This window comes from Staurois parvus, unplaced genomic scaffold (genome assembly GCF_062004578.1).
Source record: "Staurois parvus isolate SC_StPar_1 unplaced genomic scaffold, SC_StPar_1.0 ptg000074l, whole genome shotgun sequence".
NCBI lineage: Eukaryota > Metazoa > Chordata > Amphibia > Anura > Ranidae > Staurois > Staurois parvus.
The window spans coordinates 949,272-972,268 of record NW_028317870.1 but is presented as its reverse complement, the minus strand read 5'-3'; the positions used below and the strand labels follow the sequence as shown (position 1 = coordinate 972,268).

General features: G+C 40.6%; 1 protein-coding gene across 1 annotated transcript; it reads left to right on the top strand.

Moving 5' to 3' along the window:
• KISS1 (KiSS-1 metastasis suppressor) lies at positions 1-22,167 on the top strand. The gene is made up of 4 exons (XM_089669401.1): positions 1-98; positions 3,279-3,305; positions 8,171-8,286; positions 21,854-22,167. The coding sequence occupies exons 1-4, from the start codon at positions 1-3 to the stop codon at positions 22,165-22,167; spliced, it is 555 nt and encodes a 184-aa protein (XP_089525527.1).
• Positions 22,168-22,997: the final 830 nt, after the last annotated feature.

The window sequence follows — 22,997 nt, the reverse complement described above, 5'->3', positions numbered from 1 at the left end:
ATGAAAGATGTCCTGGAAATAACTGAGGAGATTAAAGTAGCTGAAGGGGTTCTAATTGTGAGTGTGGAGTCTCTGTACATGTCCTTACCACATGAGTGGTGAGTAGCTGCAGTTTCCCATTTTCTGGAGGCAAATTTTCCAGCTATGGGGGCCCAAAATTAATTGTTGAATTATTGGAATTAGCATTGTTCAATGACTTCTTTCATTTCTGTAGTGCCTATCATGAGCAGATCAGGGGTACCTCTATGGGGGCCCATGGGCCCCTGCCTATGCCTGCCTCCACCTGGAGTGGTGGGAGGAGGATGCAGTGTACCCCTCATCAATGTACCTCAGCCACATGAAGGTGTGGCTGAGGTACATCGATGATGTGTTTATGCTGTGGTATGGCTCCATCCGTGACCTGGAGATGTTTATGAAACAAAATAATACACGATATATCAAACTAACGTATGTAGTTGATGCAAGAGAAATATAATTCCTAGACCTCACAATTAGAATTGAAAATAATAAACTGTTGAAGAAAACCTTCAGGAAACCAACTTCAGCCTATACACTCCTCCATGCCTCCAGTCACCACCTAAGATCCCTTAAGTGTATCCTGGTGGGACAGTTTCTGAGGATAAGCTGTAGATCTCTATGGTAGGCTTAAATAAAGGCACTGCGTTACTTTAACTGGCAATTGCGTGGTCATGCAACGCTGCACCCAAATGAAATTTATGTCTTTTTTTCTCAAAAATCGAGCTTTCTTTTGGTGGTATTTGATTGCCTGTGTGGTTTTTAATTTTTGTGCTATAAGCAAAAAAATTCCGACAATTTTGAGAGAAAAAAAAAACAAAACTATATTTTGGACTTTTTGCAATTAAAGATGTCCAGTAAACATTTGTCCTAAATTTCTGCCAAAATCTATTCTGCTACATGTCTTTGCTAAAAAAAAAACCAAAAACATGTAAATTAATTTGTTTACGTGAAAGTTATAGCGTTTACAAATGGCGGTATAGATAATGGGATTTTTTTTTTCTACTAGTAATGGCGGCGATCAGCAACTTATAGCAGGACTGCGGTGGACATTCTGACATGGGGGGGGAACTAACTTGGTGTCACTGACACCAATACAGTGATCAGTGTAGCAATCGAGATGGATGCGAACCTCTATTTTGGCAAAGGCCTCCATCTTGTATTATTTTCTACTCCCAAATCAGATTCCTCCGATATCCCCCCTCCCTCTCTGTTGAGTGACATGTGGTCTGTTTGATGCAGAGATCACAGGCAGCAAACTCATTGGAAGGGTGTCATGGTTATAAACCCCAATTAGCCTGGCCCCTGTATGTCTGCAAGACTCTTGCTGGAAAATTATCGTAAAGCCATAAACCAAGTCCTTCACTGAGCCCCAAAGACATTCCAGGTAGTCGTAAAACCGACTCACATTTAAAAATCCCCTTTTCCCCTATGCTTTCATATCTTGGAATATGCAAGACTTACATAAAAACCAGGCATATATTCAGACCGGTCACTTGAATACAAGTCGTCTGATATATTACACCCCCTAGTTGACCTCTGCAGGGGAGCAGAAAATGATATCTCCTTAACCGTCCCAGCAGATATTTCATATCTAGACGTTCGGTAGGCGATTCTGCATATTAATCTACTCGTGGATAGAATGTTATATGTATTCAGGGAAAGTTATTGCCCTGGTATCAACTTGGGAGGGATTTTGGTTCTTGCTGGGGCCTCCACCTACAACTCCCTCTTAAATGAGGCAATTGGTTCTCTGCTTCAGGGAGACACCCTGCTGAGTTCCTAGAAAAGCTGTTATGCGTGGAGCGAAGCTGAGCGGCGTTGAAGTTGAAGAAGCTCCCTTTTAACATCGGAACTAACTTTGGGAAATAAGGCCCTTCTGCTTTGACACTGCTTAACCCAGGACTTTTGGCAAGTACTTTATCTCGCTAAACTTCTGTTATCTCTTTGCTGTGTCATTGCTCTCTGTATATTTATTTATATATATATATATATATATATATATATAGGCTACATCTTTTTCTGTAAATATTTTTGTTGCACCCTTTTGTCCTTTTAGTAATAAATCTTACTTTCTGAAAGTGTTGAACTGTTTCTAAAGCTCTTTAATGCAAACTAAGAACCCGCCTCTGAAGAGCGCTACCGTGTGTTTTTACACCTCTATATATCCCTGCCTGTGGTGACAGTGGTATACAGATGATTATTCAAACATCATAGTGTATTGCTAATATTGCCGAGTTTCCTCTTTCTCTGTACAAAAAGGAGGTGGTGGCAGTGTGAAGGGTTAATTGCGTAATTAACCTGATCCAGTAACAATTGCTCTCAGGCTGCAGGTACACAGATTGTGGTCCATTAGCTGGAAAATCTGTGTGCAGGGTGCAGCTGGGCATGGCATTGTTACGCACGTGACAGAGCGGTTTTAGATTGGCTAGTCCTTCGGTCACGAGTTTGGCGAGAAAGGCTGGGGTCTGACGCAGCAATCGTCACAATCAGTGCTTAAAAAAACAGCACTGACACTGTACTAATGACACTGGGCAGGAATGGGTTAATGTGAGGGGCGATCAAAGGGCTAACTGTGTGCTGGTAGTGTTTTACTAGGGGGCGGGGGGGTGTTCTTCACTGTAAGCACACTGATCAGGATGGCTGTACTGTGCATATTCATCCCAAGCAGTGTGCTCGAGCTGACAGGGAGGAAGATTGTTTTGTTTACAATCTTCCTCCCCATCGGAGATGCTTGGTAATCACAGTTGTACCTGTTTTTCAGAAGCAATATGTCCTCTACAGCTGTTCAAAGTGCTCAGTTTACACAGGATCTGTCAGCTCTTAAAAACAGGGGACAGGAATCTGTAGTTTCACAGTGCTGATCTCAGTGAGAAGAGCCCTGATTGGAGGAAAAGAACACACCCCTTCCTCCCAGTACATAGAAAACGAGCACGGCTGTGGCTGTCAATCACAAGCGCTGTGCTAGAGCTCTGCTCTTCTATCACCTTTTTCTCTAGGTCCAGACTGACCTTGGTTCTGACCTCTCACAAGTGACTCATGCAGATAGCAGAGGAAGGAGACAGCAGTGAAGAATCACACTCATTGCTTTGCATAGAGACAAGTGGACAGTATAGAATGATGTGCTTTGTTTATATTTCATGTCTAAGGTTTACAATCACTTTAAGATCTAGAGAATCTTGCCTGATTTTAATGAATAGAGCTTTTATGTGGAGACAGACTCACTTTGAAATTGTTCTGAGAACCTTGCTGTCTGCCCACAGGCCTGCTCCAAAGAAACATTTAAAAAGGTAAGAACTTTGTAAAAAAATATATATATATATTTACAGGTATGAGCTGTGAATGGACCCACACATAACACAGTATGTTTTTTTTTCAAGTTTGACAGCAAAAGTGTAAATATACTTTAAAATTACAAGGCCATCATCATAAACATAGTAGTGGGCAGTACAAGAAAGGGGTTTAACCAATTCAATATCGGGCACTTTAACCCCCTTCCTGCCCAGGCCAATTTTCAGCTTTTAGCTCTGTCATTTTGAATGACAATTGCACAATCATGCAACACTGTATCATTTGCTTGAGACAGATATAGCTTGATAGAGCTTTATTTTGGTGCCATTTAATCACCACTGGGTTATTTATGTTTTTGCTAAACAAAAAAAATACCAAAAATTTTGAAAAGAAAAAAACTTTTTTCTGCAATTCGGTCTTAAAATTTTTCAGTTAAGTAATTTTTCTTCACCGATGTGCGCTGATGAGGCTGCACTGATGGGCATCGATGAGGCTGCACTGATGGGCACCGACGAGGCTGAAGTAATGGGCAGTAATGAGACTTGTCTAATGGGAACTAATGAGACTGGACTGATGGGAACTAATGAGGTTGCACTGATTGACACTGATGAGGCACTGATAGGCAGCACTGATAAGCGGCACTAATGGGCACTGATAGATAGCATGGATAATCTGCATGGATGGGCACTGCTGGGGCTGCACTGATCATCAGGCACTGCGATTATCAGAGTAAAAAAAGCACCGTCAGGATTGCCAGTTGTTGGTTTCCTTTCCTCACACAGTGACAACACTGAGGAAAGGCAAAGCCGATAACTGTCAATCTGTTTGTATGTGATCAGCTGTGATTGGAAACAGCTGATCACATGGTAAAGGGCCACTGTTATTGGTCCTTTACAGCAATCTGTGATCAGCCGTATCCAACAGACACAGCGGTTACAGAGCACGCCCGCTGCACACTCCTACAGACGCCCTCCCAGAATGAGAGAATATAACTATCTTTTGGCTATAGCGCAGTAATGAGGAGGTTAGACAGTCTAAATTTTATTTTATTTAGAAAGGCTGGCCATAAGGAAACACTATAGATTGTGAAAAAGCATTTCAATAATGATTTACCCCACACAAAAACAAACAAACAATCACAGGCCATTTTAAACTTCTTGCTTTATCCAACTCAAAATTATGCAAAATGTCCATATTAAAAAAATAGGTATAACTGGAATGGCTCATTTAGGTCAGGAACACATTTGCTTTGCTTTTTGAAGAGCAACAGGTGTTTGGATCTCCGTCTGCTTTTAAAATAAAATTTCAGCTTACACCTAACTCGCCTTAAAACTGTCCCCTCCCCTCTCCTAACACCTATGCTAAGTGATCTGTGTAAGAAAGATGTATATACTTGCCTGGATCTCTGATCCAGTCATGTGATCTGGCTTCCCTGTGTCAGTCAGCATGGCTGCAGGGCAGGAAGAAACCACTGAAGCCTATAGGTGACATCACCATTCCAGGCCTTACTAGCCCTTGTTAGAGTGCTCTTCCTCTCTCCTGCAGCCACCGCTGGCTGACACTTTGGTGAGCTCTCTCAAGACCTTCGCAACCCTTTTGTTGCTAAACATACTGATGGCATTGGTTACAGAAGGATTTCTAAACTTCTGAATGTTCAAGAGAGCACTGTTGGTGCCATAATCTGGAAGTGGAAAGAACATCATTTCACCACAAATCAGCCATGACAAGATTTCTGACAGAGGAGTGAAAAGAATTATCAGAAGAGTTGTCCAAGAGCCAAGGACCACTTGTGGAGAGTTTTAGAAAGACCTGGAATTAGCAGGTACAATTGTTTCAAAGAAAACAATAAGTAATGCACTCAACCGCCATGGCCTGTAAGCACACTCACCACGCAAGACTCCATTGCTGAAAAAAAAGCATGTTAAAGCTTGTTTAAATTTTACTGCACAACATTTAGACAAGCGTGTGAAATGCTGGGAGAATATAGTTGTGTCAGATGAGACCAAAATGTAACTCTTTGGATGCCATAATACACACTGTGTTTGGAGGTCAAATGGCACTGCACATCACCCCAAAAACACCATACCAACAGCAAAGTTTGGAGGTGGAAACGTCATGGTGTGGGGCTGTTTCTCAGCACATGGTACTGGCAAACTTAATTGCATTGAAGGAAGGATGAATGAAAAAAATGTACCTAGATATTCTTGATAAAAATCTACTGCCATCTACCAGGATGATGAAGATGAAACGAGGGTGGACATTTCAGCAAGACAATGATGCCACACACAAAGCCAAGGAAACTCTCAACTGGTTTCAAAGAAAGAAAATAAAGCTACTAGAATGGCCCAGCCAATCTGTGAGATGGGGAAACAGCTCTCATTGTTTGAACACTTTGTGTGGAGTAAATTAAATGTTTTGATTGACATTCTGCTGTCTAGCCACAAGATATCACTGTTTTTCTAACTCAGACTGCATAGATATTTCTATATTCATGAAGAGGTGGAGTTTTCACACAGAGTTTAGAGAGAACAGGAAGAAGAGAGAGAAGCCATGTTTAGAGGATGGTGACTGAAGGAGCCATGTGAGCAGAGAATCTGATGGCATCCAGGTGTAAGAGCATCACTCAGTAACCAGAGCTGCAGCTACGTGAAGCTGATCGTGTCCAAGATCCTGATCCTGTTCAGAGAAAGGAAGATTGCTGCCAGGAATGCTGATGAGAGCAGAGGAACTAAGCAGCATATACTGCGATACCGCATGCTTGTTGGAGAGACATTTGTTCTATTCAGAGTCACCAGCGGATGCAAAGCAGACCCGGGTCGGTAAGATCCTGCACACACCTCATTTCAGTGTTGGCGTATTCAGACGGAGTCCAGGCCTATAGTTAGTTAGGGTCTCTGTTTGGGTCAGGCCACAAGTGTTGTTACTGATTATTGGAAGGACTCCACAACTTAAAGTGACATTTCACATTGGAGAGGTGATAAAATTCCACAAACTCAAGTCAGACTGGCGTTTTGCTCAGAAGGAATACTCAGGAACGTGCTACAGGACCAGTTATGGGAGGGGGAATACTGTAGATATGTGTAAGATTGTAAGCTGTTGTGCTGCACTGCAGGCTAGCCCACACCATACACCCATACACTGATTCCTGCTCTTTTAGGGTAATAACAGGTAAGGTGTGGCAGCTTAGTTGTGCCCGACAGTAGGTAAATTACTACACCTTCTACCTTCATCCATCAGGAGGCGCCGTGCTGTGCAGCACAAGGGTTTCAGCCTTTGGGCTGGGTGTTTGTAAATTTATTGTATGTTTCCAGCATTTGTGGTTGTGTTTATTTGCCACATCTAAGTAAAATTCTGTTGTGGCAAAACCTGGTGTTGGGGTTGCCTTCCTCGTTCGTGACTTCACTGTATCCTGGGGAGCCCACCCCGGTACACAGCTTACAAATCAATGGACTTGAATCCAATAGAAAATCTATGGAAAGAACTAAAGATCAGAGTTCATAGAAGAGGCCCACGGAACTTTCAAGATTTGAAGACTGTGTGGAAGAATGGGCCAAAATCACACCTGAGCAATGCATGCGACTAGTTTCGCCATACAGGAGACATCTTGAAGCTGTCATTACCAACAAAGAATTTTGTACGAAGTATTAAATAAATTTCAGTCAGTGTGTTCAATACTTTTTCCTTGTGTCATTCCATTTTATTGCACATAACCTAATTTCTGAACTTTATTGTTTTGTATAAGTATGGATTGCATGGGTTGTTACCGACATGTGATGAAAGTTTCATGCCAATAACACGTTTAAAAAAAAAAAAAATTATATATATATGTGTGTGTGAAAATGCCAGTAGATCAGCAGCTTTTGAAATACTCAGACCAGCCTGTCTGGCAACAACAACCATACCAAGCTCAAAGTCACTTAAATCCCTTTTCTTCCTCATTCTGATGCTCGGTTTGAACTTCAGTAAGTAGTCTTCACCATGTCTACATGCCTAAATGCATTGATTTGCTGGAATGTGATTGGCTGATTAGCAATTTGTGTTTACCTAATAAAGTGGCCGGTGAGTGTATAGCTTTCTTACACAGGTAATTAGCATAAGCATTAGGAAGAGGGAGGGGACAGTTTTAAGGCTAGATTTCCACTTTAACCCCTTGAACCCTGCAGTAGCACGCTGCAGCCACATGCATTGCTTGTGTTTGGGAGCGTTTGCAGAGTTTTACCACCCATCAACTGCTAATGTGAATGAGCCCTTGTAGTTTACGGCTTTAAGTGTTACAATGGAATATTTTAAGAAATTGGGGGTAATTGCAGTTTTAGTTAATGCACCATGAGACTTTATTACCACATTGGAAACCTAAATCATCTGAAGGCTTCAGTTTGACATTTGTTTAATTGCTAACCAATTACTGTAAGGCCCCAATCATATGTCACATAACATGCATTCCTGCTAACATTTCTTTTTTGCATGATTTTTGTGTGTTTCAATGTGTTGCACATAGGGCAGTCCATTCATTTGAATGGTCCGCCCTATGTGCAACAAACTCACCAAAGAAGCTCCTACACCTTCTTGGGTGACAAGCTTCACTTGTTTTTCAAACCCATTTTGCCACATTTGAAACCCAAACTCACGTTGCATGTGTTTCAGCGATTTAAGATCAATCTGGAACCATGTGTATAATTGTGCAATTGCTGCCAATGATTCCAGACAGGAGAAGTGTGAACAAGGCCTACGAATGTATCTGTATTTGATGCATTCTTGCTAAAATGTTCCCATGTTAACACAAATCACCAGTAAATTTCAGAAAAAGAGAATATAGTAAAAGAACATGATCATATTAATAATATTAATTTTTGTTTATCTGCAGAAACATCCCTTTTAAAAACATGAAGCTACTTCCTGCTCTATCTCTGATTGTCCTGATAGTGGGAGTCAGTTTTGGAGACTTGACTGATGGTTCTGTCTATACCTCCAAAGTGACAGGTAAACGTGCACATACATACATTGTATATATTTTATAGGAGAGACTATTAAGGTATTTAACACACTATTTATAATTTAAAGTGTATGCTTGGGCAATATAAAAAAAATCTATTCAGTACTTCATTACTTGCAAATTTCCTCATATATATGTATATTTAGAAATGATGCAAAAGAAAAATACCGGTTCATTCTGCCAAAAATATACTGAGCTTCTAACTTGCCATATGAACTGATGACTCTGCCTCTGCTGCACTGAAATTCCAAGCAGTGTTATACCCTCTCTGAGTTTTCATCTGTTGCACTACAGAACAACTTTCCCTGTAAACTCAAGACCCCTATATGACAATCCAAACAAGTAGCAAATTGCATTACAGTGGGTGAGATTTACTAAAACTGGAGCACTCAGAATCTCATGCAGCTGTGCATGGTAGCCAGTCAGCTTCTAACCTCAACTTGCTCAATTAAGCTGTGACAAAAACTGGAAGTTGCGCTGCACCAGATTTTGCACACTCCAATTTTAGTAAATAGCACCCTATGTGTTGCACAGACTTCATAAAATAAACATAAGATTTCCTTTACCTTTCCTGACTGAGCCAAATTATCTGTGTCTAACATGTTTCACCTCTTTTAGACACTGCGGCTCAGAGGGATGAGACGTTTGTTTTGTCTGCACCTAAGTTCGGACCAAGCATTCACTGTTCGGATGCGTTCCAAACTTTAAAGTGGATGTAAACCCTTACATTGTAAATCATGTCATACAGTTTAACAGAGTCATAAATAGGTAAAAAAACAAAACAAAAAAAGAAACAAAACCATTGTCTGATCTGTAATTCTGAGGCTGGGGGTTTGTGGCTGTCACTTTGGCCACCAGCCTGGAAGCAGTGTATTTTATATGCTTGCTATTTGTTCACCTTTGCTGTTAGTCTTCTTCAATAACATTGCTTGTTTTTGTGATGCTGCACTATTGGAAAGCATTTTAGTTAAGTGTTCTTGCATGGCAAGACCACTTACTGTTATCTCACATATATATTCTTATTATTATAGCCAAATTTACCACCCTAACTCCTCACACAGTTTATACACTACATAGACAGTAATATACCGAAACGTGCGGATTGTTCCCGATTGGTGTGCTATTACTTTGTGGAACGTTTCGCCAAATGGTTCACAAAATATTGGCATTTTTGTGGTGAATGGGGAATGTTCAAAATTAGAGTGGGAGCTGACAAAAGCTAGAGTGTGAGCTGAAAAATCAGGACATGATTTCTAAACTGCCATCATTCCCTCATTTTCAAGTCCACCTACACAAATCTTATATCAAAACGTTCAGCTATCCCTGCTGCCACTAAAAATGTCCACAGCTAAGCCATAGTCCTGATAGTTTTCACAATATGACCATTTGGTTGCAACTCACCCCGCCCATTGACATTCATTGGAACTCCACTCTAGCCACCTCAAATTTGAAGGGCAAATTCTAAACTGCGACTGTGCCTTCATTTTTAATATTTCAGAGACATACTATGCGTCAAAAAGTAGGTCTGGGTCTTGTGATTCTCACAATATAAAGCTCTTCACTGTAGGATTTATAGTTTTTAAAACTACAACCATTTGAAGATGCCAGTGAAGTGAGCAATTTGGAGCAGTTTGTTTTTAACCGCTCTTCTCTGCCCTATTTGAAATCGTGACAGTTTGGCCAGCTTCTGGTTAAAGGTTTGGAAATCATTTTTTTTACAGTAGAGAGTATTTGAGGTGATAATGTTGCTAATGTTTTTATAAATGTATGTTTTAATGTAACTGTGAAGCACTTTGGGCAACAACATTGCAATAAAATGTGCTACATAAATAATTAAAAGTTGAAATGCATTTCTCACTCTATCAAGCTTACCATGTGCACTTTTTAAATTTGATCAATTAGTTAGTGTAATGTTTACTATCTTTACTCACTCCAAACACTCCACACAGTTATTCTGCCCACTCCATACAGTTACTCTGCCCACTCCAACCTTTTCACAGTTACTCCAGCCACTCCAACCACACAACAGTTACTCCAGCCACTCCACCCAGTTACTCCGCCCACTCCAGCTGTAGACTACTGGTGGAGGAAAGAACACTTCACACAATTTCCCCAGAAATTGTAGCTTTTCTAGTTTTTATATGCAATACCTGGGACATATGTGCGGAGGAGAAGGGCACAGGTGAACAGGCAAGAATGAGCTATCATCTTTTAAAGTGCTATATATCAATTTGTTATAAGAGAGGCATGTTGCTGTGGTAAGTGTCTGTCTGTTGTGAAGTGGACATAGGCATCAGTGTGTCACTTTAGAAGACTGCTGAATGAACACAGTGGATTTGATTTGTTTGGCAGCTCATTCAGTTTTTTTTGGGGACTCAATTGGACATTTTGATTCAAGTTCTTCCCGAAGGCAGCACGCATATATGAAGCCTATCGGCAGGTGGGCCTTGACGCTGAGAGGCCACATATATGCACATACCCAAAGACAAACGGAAATGTGCTGAGAGCATGCACCGTGCGCACTTCTGGCATAGTTAACTAACGGAAAGCTCCCGATATCCATTTGCAAACGGGAGCTTTCTGATCATGTGATTACTGTTGTGACAGCCAATCACGGTGGTCATATGACCTCGAACCCCGCCTTCCAGCATCTAAAACCCCATTAAGGGCGGCGGGAAGCGAGGCGCCAAGGGTTTAATATTTTCATGTACTGGACACTGGGTGGTTTTGCTATGTTATATTGGATTTCTTTATTTGCATTTTGTTACACTTTTAGGCACAGTTGTTAGATTTTTTATTTTATCATAGCGCTACAATCGAATTGATTTCGAATTGATACTACACAATGTATAAAATAAATGCACGTTAGATATATGAAATATTATATTTTGGGGGTAATGTACACTTTAAGTTCAGTGGGAATTCCTCCAACAAGCATTCTATAATGTATTGCCGAAGCCACAATTGGCCTTAGTCTTGCACCTGACCTCTGAAGAGTGAAGTGAAAGCCCCCCTTTTTTGTTTATTTGGGGACATTTCTTTTCTTCAATTATAGTTTTTTTGTTTTTTTTCCTTAACCACTTGCAGTTTGAAGGTTTTACTCCATTTATGACCAGGCCATTTTTTGCTATTCCGTAATGCGCTACTTTAACTGGGTATTGCGTTGTCATGCAACACTGTACACAAATTAAATTTATATAATGTTTTTCACACAAATAGAGCTTTCTTATGGTGGTATTTGATCACCACTGGGTTTTTTTAATTTTTTATTATATAAAATGAAAAAAAAACTGAAAATATTTTCTGCTCTATGTTATAAAACATGTCCAATAAAAAAAATGAAAAAAAAAAAAAAATCGAATTTAGGCCAAAATGTATTCTGCTGCATGACAAAAAAAAAAAAAAAAAAAATCACAAGTATATTAATTGGTTTGTGTAAAAGTTAGAGCGTCTACAAACTATAGTATATATTTGAAAATTGATCAGTCCTGATGTACTGAATGCCTCTCATTTCTTCCATTTTTGGAAAGCAGACAGTCTGAGGTATTTAGTAAGAGGCATGACGAGTTTTTTGAAGTTGTAATCTTTTGTAAATTGTTTTGGAAAAAAAATGAATTTTTTTTTTCACAATTTTTATTTACTTACTGTCACCAGTGCAGTACAGCTTCATCATGTTATTATTTATTTATTTCAGGTACTTATATAGAGCCGTCAATTTATGCAGCGCTTTTTATATATATTGTACATTCACATCAGTCCCTAATCCTCAAGGGGTGTACAATCTAAGGTCCCTAACTCACATTCATACATACACATACTAGGGCCAATTTAGACAGGAGCCAATTAACCTACCAGCATGTCTTTGGGGTGTGGGAGGAAACCGGATTACCCAGAGGAAACCCATGCAAGCACAGGGAGAACATGCAAACTCCAGGCAGGTGGAGCCATGGTTGGGATTCGAACCAATGACCCTAGTACTGCCAGACAGAAATGCTAACCATTTAGCCACTGAGACTGGTGCAGCAGTGATCAGGGATACTGAATAATAACAGTATACAAAAAAATGTAAATTAAAATGAAAAAAAAAACTGGAAATTTTTGATTTTTTTTTTTACATTTTCTTTTTTTACTATTTTGTTACATGCTGTCATCAGAGTAGCTCAGTATCACAATAGTGACACTCTGGAGGGTGATTTTTTTTTGCACTGCTATTGTGATGATCACTGTATAAGCAATAGTTTTAGGTGTCATGAATGGATTTCCCATTCATGAACAGCTTGCTTGTGATCTGTGATTGGCTACAGATAATCACATGGTACAGGTACGATGTGTTTGCTGTGGTTCAATCACAACAGTAAGCAAGCTGTTCATGAATGTAAAGCTATTCATAGCAGTTTTTTTAAACATTGTTATCATGAGATTACTATGCGCAATCACATAATGCCTGGTTACCAGTGTCTGGTGGATACAGCATGGGGCATGCTGCATACCGAAGCAGGCACAATCATGTAATCATGAGCCTGCATGTGCTGTGCTGCCACAGAAAATGTACTGTGGCGAAGCGGCAAGTGGTTAAAAAACAATAAAGAGTTTTACTTTGCGTGTAGTATTTTTGGATGGGTATTTGGATTTTTTTCTTTTCAGTCAGCTTTGAGTTTTATTATGTTGGGGGGTCTTGTTTTATTCATTTCTTTCTTTTTTACAGGGTTAGCAAGAGCATGTAAAATCTGTTGAGGTCATGTGCGCTTTATTTGCAGCATAGAGCCTCATATTAATGAGGTGATGTTTAGTCCACCAAAGCACCACAGTTTACAATACACCCACACACCACAGTTACAGTGCACACAAGCACCATTACTGCCCCATACAGCTCTCCTAATAACTGAAAATAAAGTAGGGAAAAGCCCCACATTACATCATCATGTACTGCAGACAGGGAGAAGCATGAGGTGCCATGCATCTATAAAGGAGCAAGCAGCCTCTGTGGCCATTACCTCGTGGATGAAGAGATGTCGGTCCTCTCACCATGCAACTTAGTGGGAACAGCCCCAGAATGCTTTCTGTCAGGAAAAGGGCTGCACTCCTCCTTTTTCCATCTCCTCCCTTTCCATCTCTACCCCCAGTATTCATAATACCATCTCAGCAGCCTCCAGCAAAGGAGATGACGGTATATCAAGAGTTGTCAGAACTCTACTGTATGGCTACTTCAGTGGGGAAGAGCGTCTGCTTGGAGCCATGCAGAGTAGAGGAAAGTGTAGGCTCTGATGCTAACAACCCCACCCAACCAGCTGTAGCATTGATCATTCAAGTTTTGTGCCTCAGCTACTAGGAAAAAAAAAAAAAAACCACCCCAGCCACCCCCATGCCTAAATGCCATTTTGGCTGGATTACTGGTTTACAACTTCTGCATTTCTAGCTGGTGGATTCTGCCCACTTTTGGGAATTTGAAGTCTGTGCTGTACCACAGTGGCAGATTCCCAGCCAACATTTCTTTGGTTGTAAGGCCATCTATGCCCTTCACCATCACATGGAAAGTAATGTTTCCATATTACTGGAAAACGCAACCAGCAGCAAGATTCATATGGCCACAGACAAATATATGCAGGTTAAACAAGTATGGGCAGAAACACTATATATGGTTTACAGCCAACTCAGTTGCATGACAGAGCACAGCCCTAGAACTTAGTTACTTACAGTTGCTAGTGATGATGCCAGAGCTGTCCCCTCCACTTCCTCCTCAATGCCCTCTTCCACTGAGTCATTATCTGATGCAACAGTGCCTCTTATGTATTCCTAAGGTTATTGTATGGCTCAGGTGTTGCAGTTGATATTCCTAAGGGACAGAAACCACATTGCAGTAGAGATTCTGCAGCTTTTTCAGTGAGAGGCTTAGAGGTGGTTAACCCAGTGGCAACTTGTGCTAGGAATGGTGGTGTGTGACAATTGCACCAACCTGCAGTACCCTCTCCAGCAAGGAAAGATGACACATACCTTGCCTGGCACTTGTCCTCAATAAGGCAGTACAGTAGTTCCTCTATAGGTATCCAAGGTAACAAGATCTTTTGAGGCAGACCTGAATTTTTTATAGCTACTTCAAGAAGTTCTCCACTTCCCAGGTTTCAGCTGGGTAAAATTCTGTAGGAATTACATTTGCACACAAACCTCCTGATCTGTGACATGCTTACCAGGTAGAATGCAGTAGACTGCCATTAGCGAGTGCAAGTATGGCAAAAGGACAGGCTTGGGGTAGCTAGACCTTTTTTCCCTTTTTTTGCTAGTTGCTTCTAATACAGCACACATGCACTGTATTGTTGCCATTCGAGGAGGTGATCACAGTGGTGAGCTGTAACACATTGGTTTTCAACCAATTGATTGTATATGAAAACACTTTTTTGGGATTTGGATATTTTATTCTTACATGTTTATGCACATTTTGCACTTTTCATGCGTTTTTCTTGAGTTTAATTTTGGACGTATCACTATTTAGTCTGATTTGGGCTAAGTTTATATATTTGTTTGCTTGATTTGTTTACACCATCACTTTGGATTCTGACTTTGGTTGTATACACAATCATACCATACGATCAGTATTGGTAAATCTGAAATTACCATCTTTTGAGTGGCTGAACATTCACTGTGTACACTCTGGATCCATGTAGGATCAGTTCATTTATTATAGATCCCTGGAAGATCAGGTCATTGTTTATGGTTTTGTTGCACATTGTGTCACCTTTATACACTTTTTTCATTTATATGTTCATTCATATAGTATTAATATCAATATTATCATCAGAGTAGTGCTGCATCACTTACATATTTTACTAATTCTATCCAGACCTGAAAACCCAGTTGTTTTGCAGCTGTGTCACTGTTGCACATAACTGAATTTTTGTTAAAGCAGGGTCCATCCTGTGTTCTGCAGGAATTTTTCTGCTAGGTATATGCTGTTTGGGCACCACCACTCATCACTCAGTATTTTTGTCACCATATTTTGATTGTAGCTCAAAACATACAGTGTTTCTCTCAATCCACTCCTCTGCAGGAATTTTCATGTTGGGTTATTGTGCTCTGTCTCCATTTGAAATATGCAAAACCTATTTTTTAAAAAGCTTCCTTAAATGCACAACACTGTAGGGGTTAATTACTAAAGCTGGAGCTTGTGTGGTGCAATTCTGCAGAGAAGCCAATCAACTTTCAGGTTTTATTGCCAAAGTTTAATTGAACAAGCTGAAGTTAGAAGCAGATTGGCTACCATGCACAGCTGCACCATATTCTGAGTGCTCCAGTTTTAATAAATCTACCCCATTACGTTTCCTCATGCACCTGCCCAGCTGTGAATTTTCAAATATACACTCTAGTAGTGTGGCCTAACAGAGCACATGAAAACGGTCTGGTCTCATTCTTTACCTGCCCTAATTATGTCCTATGAAATGTACTTTGAAGTATGTGCGGATAATTCCTCAAAAAAGGTTTCTCCTTTGCCCCAGGGAAAGTAAAATGTAATTTTTGCATTTTACAGGTGGAGCCTGTATGTTTTGTTCTTCATGAATTGCCTCTGATGAGCACTATTTATGTTCTGTGCAGACAGTCAGTATGATTTCTATGCTCATCAGCTCTGAGCTCTGCAGAGTATAACTTCAGCTCTCCACCCCCTTTTTTCTGACATTTATAGAACTTATAAGCACTTTCATTATTTACGGTTGAATCTGCATCATCTGTTCCTCTCCCAAAAGACTATAAAAACTGTCGTCAAGTACTTTAATTTTTACATCTGCCGTGTGAATGGAGCCCTATACATATGTCAAAAACCTAGCAAAATAGTGTTTACCATCACTATGACTGGGTTTATGAAGGAGAAAAGTCTAAAGGGATGGATGATGTTCACCTGGGACCCTCTCACAGGAGTTTGGATTCAGATGTGTCCCCATACTGTATACTGGAAAAAGCAGTAGATGCATTAGTAGCCACTGGAGGAAATGGCCAGATGAATAAGGATGCTCAGGAACTGGAGAGGTGCAGGAAAGTACACATGTAGGGGCTTAGCGACTACATGGACAGATGTTGCAAGGGTGTCTACTCACGGGTCCTTTAGGGAATGGCCAAGTGATGCAAGCATACCTGATTTGCCGCAACTGTGAAAATCTTGTGGAAAACCCATGGTCGTGCGACTTGGCCAGGTTTCAAAGGAAGTGTTGATTTTCCACACCTCATTCACAAGTTCAAAGACATCAGCAGCCAGGAGCTTTCTCCTGTGCCCAAGCCCTTCCAATTGATTAAATAAAAACGCTTGTTGTTCTAAAACTTTGAATCCAGTATGGCATGAGCCTAAAATTCTTTCAAGGATTCGTTACAAGGACAGGATGGCTGGGCAGGTTTACATACCTGATTAGGTACCAGAGGTTTCAATAATGAAACTTGAAAAGACTGGGAATATGAAAAAGGAGAGGAAGCTATAATTTGTTGGTAACTGGATTGGAGCTGGCAAAGACTTCATAAAAATTGATAAGGTGAGGGGTGAAATTGATGGAGGGAACTTTGATTCTTTTCTCTAGGATTGACCACTTGAGTACCCACTTGTAATATCACTTCATTAGTAGTGATTTTCAGTTTCAGTGCTGTGACAGTTTGACTAACAATTACTTTCAACGCACTACTCAAAATAATGTTAAGTAATTTTTTGAGACAGAGTTTTCTTTTGATGGAATTTATTATCCACTGGGGTTTTAATTTTTTACTATAAAAGTGAAAACAAAAAAACCCCAAACATGTTGAAAAAAAAAAAAACATGTTTCCCTTATTTTCAGTTATGAAGCATAACAAAAATAACAGAACAGTACAACAGCACCAAAATTACCTTTTACAGAAAGTAGACACCCCAGTGGTATCTCATGTTTTACCATGGGTGCACTGGCCACTTGTGTATGTTTCCTGAAGTGGGGTTCAGCACAGCACTGCAGTGATACATGTCCATGACTGCTATTTTAATAGATATGCCAGTAGTGAAGTGGTTAAAAATTGGGACCTGCATGGCCAGTTGGTGCAGCGACAATTAGCAAATCCTTTAAGTGTAGCCTTGATCAGCAGATTGGAGACGTTAGACCAAATGGAGTTCAGAAAGTGCAGAATCTGAGGTGGCTCAAAAAAGGAAGAGGATTTTTTTCTAAACAGAGGTAGCAGCAAAGATGCAGGAAGCATTTATGATTATTTTGTAAATGATAAAATAGTCCAAACAAATCTCTCTACATAGCAGAGGGAGCATGGAAATCAACAACACTGAACATGAAAGATACTACTCGTGGGAAGCCTCCAGATCATTCCAGCAAAGGGGTGTAAACACAGGAAAAAACACAAAAAAGACAAGGTACCTCTAAGAGTATCAGTGGGTCAGTAATTCATGTCAAACTAATGGAAGGTGCTCATGTCTTAAACTGACTGTAAGACACAGTATTGTGTACCACAGCAAGCAGGCATATATAATCCTTCACACGGTAAGGATGAAGACGATTGTTGCATTTTTTCCAAAGGCCCTTCAATAAACAGAACCAGAACGCTGTTTAAATTATTATAAATGGCTTCTAAGTGCAGCAATAATGGGTCCACCAGGATAGTATGTAGATAAATTGGAGAATCCAAAGAATCTGTGTGACATCTGCAGATGATATGAGGAGGAATTAAATGGAATACCAAAGGTTTGAGCTAGGGAGCCTCGGGAAGCTACCTGCTGCAGCTGAACTGGCACTGCTGGTGTTTGTCAAAGATTCAGAATGTGACAGGAACATACATGTTTGTGGTGAATACAGGATTAAAATCACCTGCTACCCTACCTTAGAAAGGAATTATACTGTGTTTTCCAGATGAAGAGGATATTTAGAAAGTAAATGAGAGGATATTTAGAAAGTAAATGATCCTTCTCCCCACAATAGATACGCAACACCTGGGTACATCTCCACCAACACTGTTCTAGCATTAGGTGGGTTCCACCCAGCTGCTTAGGTTCCTCCTGACTAGTCCTGGTTGTGTATCTGACTGTCCTCAGCAGTAGAATACTTCTTTTCAGTACTCCATGGAATCCTTTCAGAGAATGTGAGAGAAATTAGATTGTCCAAGTCAATAGGCAAAGACCTTTCAGCCAGTTCATTCTTTATATTAATTAGGTCCTGTCAAAAGGTAGCCACAAGGACTTGTTATTCTAGGCCAGCTGTGATGTAAGGATGCAGAATTTATTACATACCGGTTGATAGTAGAGGAGCTATGGTGTAGATTGAAAAGAACAGCAGCGGCAAATTAGGTTAGGACAGGTCTGTCAAAAGTGCATTTAAAGGCAAACAGGAAGCGGTTGAAGATGAGACGATCCCAGTGGTCCCAGAAAGGATGAAACCCAGACAATATATTCTCCAAATAATAATAAGATAATGTATGTCACTTTGGTGTGACCCTTGGTAAAGTTGATAGGTTGCAGTTTAAAATGTGTGCTATACTTCAGGAACCCTGTCCAGGCTGATGGATAGCCAGGGTAGCTTAGCTTACATATAGATGGTCAAAACGGCTCACCTAGTTGGCAGGCCAGAAGCAGGAGCTAGAGGAGCCAAAAAGGTAGGGGTGCCACCTGCAGATCCTGCTGTAACTGGTCAAGGCATTTGGACATGGTCTGCAGGAAGGCCAATATCTGGGCTTGATATTGATTCTTGGGAATCCAAATCTTCAACCAGTGTCTGGAGTGGGTTTTTCTCAACTGGAGGGATATCAGTAGGATTCATGCAAATGATCACACACCAAGCTAACAGGACTCTACCTTCACTACAACTGGATTTGCCAAGGAGGGGAGTCTAAGTGATGGGGAGCATACCAGGAGCAATAGGCGGAGCAAACCTAGAGTAGAGGCTATGACCAGGAGGTGGCAAAGTACAGGGAACCTCAGGAACTGGAGTGGTGTACAAAGGTAGGCTGATACAGATGTGGGAGCTCAGCAACTATGTGACCAATTGTTGCATGGTGTCCATTTCCACAGAGTGGATGCTGTCGAGTAATAGGGACAAGGTTGACTGGATGTACAGTAGCTGAAAATCCCAGGGGCCATGCTCAATGAGAGCACCATATCCTATGAAGGTAAGGGACGTATATAGTGTCACATTCCCGAAGCACATTGAATAAATCCACTGCTACGGCTGTCGCCACCTACACACTGCCACCTCAGTGACACACTGCAATTTCCTAACGTATATGCATAGCTAAATAATTAGTTTTTTTTAATTCATCATATTTGTACCCACCTAATCCCTCCAATTAAAAAAAGAAGTTGTGTGTGTGTTTTTTTTTGCCAAGAATAATTGCTTTTTTTTTTTTTTTACCACAAACACACACATTTTTCTCAGCTAACATAAGGGAAGGGACTTGCAGCCTTTCAGTCATAAGCATAGTAGCCTGAATGCTTGGTGTTCCATGCTAATGGCAATTAGGGGAAAACTTAGACAATTTTTTTTTCAAACTTGAAAGTGAAAGAAAAGGAAAAATATCAGCTTAATCTGGCTATAAGCTAAAGCTAGGCTCACGTATATGCATATTGTGAAATTTCACAGTGCGTTTTGCATTTTTGAACACACTTTTTTTTATGTGTTTATGCATTGTGGGGTTTTTTGGCAAATAGCTTGAGGTGATTGTAGCCGTATTAGTGCACTTGCGACAGAAACAATTGAGTACTGACATGATACTTTTTTTATTTGCACTAACATTCAATTTTGAGGACAAGCTTTCGGCAGTACTGCCTGGACCTTGAAGAAGGGGACATACCCCGAAAGCTTGTCCTCAAAATTGGATGTTAGTGCAAATAAAAAAAGTATCCCGTCAGTACTCAATTTTTTTGCCAATAAAAATGTGTTGATATTGATGCCACTTTGATTTGACTTTGGATGGGTGTGACTTTGAAGCGACTTTTTTGTGCTCATAGGAAAGTGTAACAGTTCTGTTCATGTAGTGCAACTTTGATTTGACTAGCGTGCCAAAGAGTGTAAAGACACATCAAAGTTGCACTACATGAACAGAACTGTTATACTTTCCTATTAGCAAAGTTGCATGAAAGTCACACCCATCCAAAGTTGCATCTATGTCAGACTCATCCAAAGTTGCATCTAAGGCTACGTTCACACTAGCCTTGTGTGCAGGCGGCAGAGAGGCGTTTGGGAAGCGTTTTTACCGCTTCCCAAACGCCTCTGCCAACTCTGCACATTACAGCACATGGTGCTGTTCTAACAGGAGCGTTTGCGTCGCGTCGCGGCAAAACGGACGCCTCTGGTCGAGTCAGGAGGCTTTGAAGCCTCCTATTCTCGTCTATGGTGCCGCTCCGCAAACGCCCGGCCGGCGTTTGCGGTGCGGTTGCGACGCGGTTGCGGGGCGTTTGCGGAGCGGTAACACCACTCAAATGCATTATAGGCGTTTGTGGGGCGTTATTAACGCTCGGCAAACGCCTAGCAACCGCCGCTAAACCGCGTATGCGGCGTTTGCGGAGCGTTTGCCGAGCGTTAAAAACGCTCCGCAAACACCGGACCAACGCTTGCCAAACGCTATAGGGGCGTTTGGCAAGCATTGGCAAAACAGCCTAGTGTGAACGAGCCCTTAGTCAGACTCATCCAAAGTCACATCACAGTTGTACCCACCCAAAGTCGCATCAAAGTCACGCCCATTCAAAGTCGCATCGAAGTGGCATCAAAGTCAGTACTTTCCTATTGGCAAAAAAAAAGCAGCATCCAAAAATGCATCAAAAAAGCAACACTTGCGTTTTTGGTGCAGGTCCGTTGAAGTCTATTACACGCAAAACGCAGTCTGTCCTCACCAGTTCCAAAAACTCACTGGCTCAAAACACACAGATGTGAACTAGATCTATAGGAAATCATGGTACATGGACTGTAGTGTGTTTCTGCAAACTGGGAAATGCACTGAAATCCACAGTGTGAACCTAGGGTAAAACTAGACAAAGTATCAGGACTGGGCAAACTGTTATTAGGGTGGATTTTTAACTCGCCATTATTTGAAAATTACGAATAATTTTAGCATATGTGATGCTTTTACTTTTTAATATTTTAATGCTCAATAGGTGCTATCAAGTGTCTAAAGCCAAAAAGTTTAATTTGTTTTGGAATTGGTTAAAACCCTTTTTAAGCTTTTTTTTCTGCTGTCTGTGTCTTATTAGGGAGACTGTCCTTTACTTCCAAGATATATGGGAAGGTTCCGTAAAGTAGGATAAATCCTTTTAGACAGATATCACCCCAAGCTTAAGTATCCCCATTGAACCGTGTCCCCATTGAACCATCCCCCCCCCCCACCACCATTTCTGTTTTGGTCACAACTTAAAATTTGGGATTCTTCTTCACTTTGAGTCCCAATAACAATGGCCATGAGGACTCTCCCATGGCCATTGTTATTGGGACTCTGTAAAAATAAACAAAAACAAAAAACCTGACTGAGTTCTAATCTTTTCTACTCCACTCAAAATTAAAAAAGTTAAATTTGAATAAAATATGATGATTCTGCAATTATTTTTACATATTATCTGTCCTACAGGTGAAACAACGAATTTGATGCCCACAAGGAATCAGTGGAAAAGTTATTTGCCATGCTCAGATAGAATACGTACTACACGGAGAATGAAACAGAAATCCATTTATGTCCTTCTGTGTAGGAAGAAGAAAATGATCCCAGCTGGTCAGCTATGGTCTGAAGAATTAACCCTTCCTAATCGTATTATTCCTATACCTGAAGAAACCTTCTTGGTAGAGAGAGAGAAAGATCTGTCAACATATAACTGGAACTCCTTTGGTCTTAGATATGGAAAAAGAGAATCTGGAACAGTAAATTCTAAAGTGAAAATGTGGTAATATTGATGGGTGGTAGACAGCCTTGACTATTTATTTTTCAAAGACCTCAGGATGGTAAAGGTCTGATTTACTAAGATTGGGAACTCGCTTGCCAGGCAGCTAATCTTGGGTTAGGCTACAGGGACACCCTGCATTAATTTAATAAACTATATAGCAATATGCAAACACATGTACAATCCAGATTTGGGACTATGTGCATAAAAAAATTTAATAAAGTTGAGCACACTTCTCCATGGTTCAAGTGCCTATTTCAAGCATGTATTGCCTCACAGGAGCAGATGAACAGGGATTATAAACTGTAATTATTTAACCCTAAAGCAAAACTATACTCATCTTGGATCCAGTGATGCAGTATCCTGGACCTCCCTGACTGGCTGCTGACAGTTTCGGGCAGCTGGCTTTCGGGTCTCAATCACTGTCCGCTGCCATTGGCCAGGCAGGGATGACATCACTCCCGTGCATGCACTATAGTTCAGTCAGATTCTGCATTGCCAAATCTGTACAGCGAGCTGCACACACGCAGAGCTCTGTACAAGGGCGGACAGGCAGGTGAGTAACTTTAATGCAGAAAAGACAAAGCAGGTCTCTTCTGCATTAAAATTCCTGCCTGTTAACCAATTTTTACTTTTTAACCTAAAAGTTCCACATTAAATTAAATCCTACAGGCTTACAAAATTAAATTTGTAAATGGATAGAATACGGTTTAAAAGACCACATTTAAACAGTAGTGATTAATGATTCATACTCTAAATGGTCTGAAGTTAATAGTGGTGTACCACAAGGTTGAATGTTGGAATCCTTGCTTTTTAAAATATTTACACATATATAGG

Bases quoted from the DNA above. Each gene is read 5' to 3' on its own strand.
- KISS1 (XM_089669401.1), top strand. From the start codon at position 1: ATGAAAGATGTCCTGGAAATAACTGAGGAGATTAAAGTAGCTGAAGGG. The intron at 99-3,278 runs GTGAGTAGCTGC...GTCTGCCCACAG, and splicing joins ATGTCCTTACCACATGAGTG to GCCTGCTCCAAAGAAACATT. The intron at 3,306-8,170 runs GTAAGAACTTTG...GTTTATCTGCAG, and splicing joins CCAAAGAAACATTTAAAAAG to AAACATCCCTTTTAAAAACA.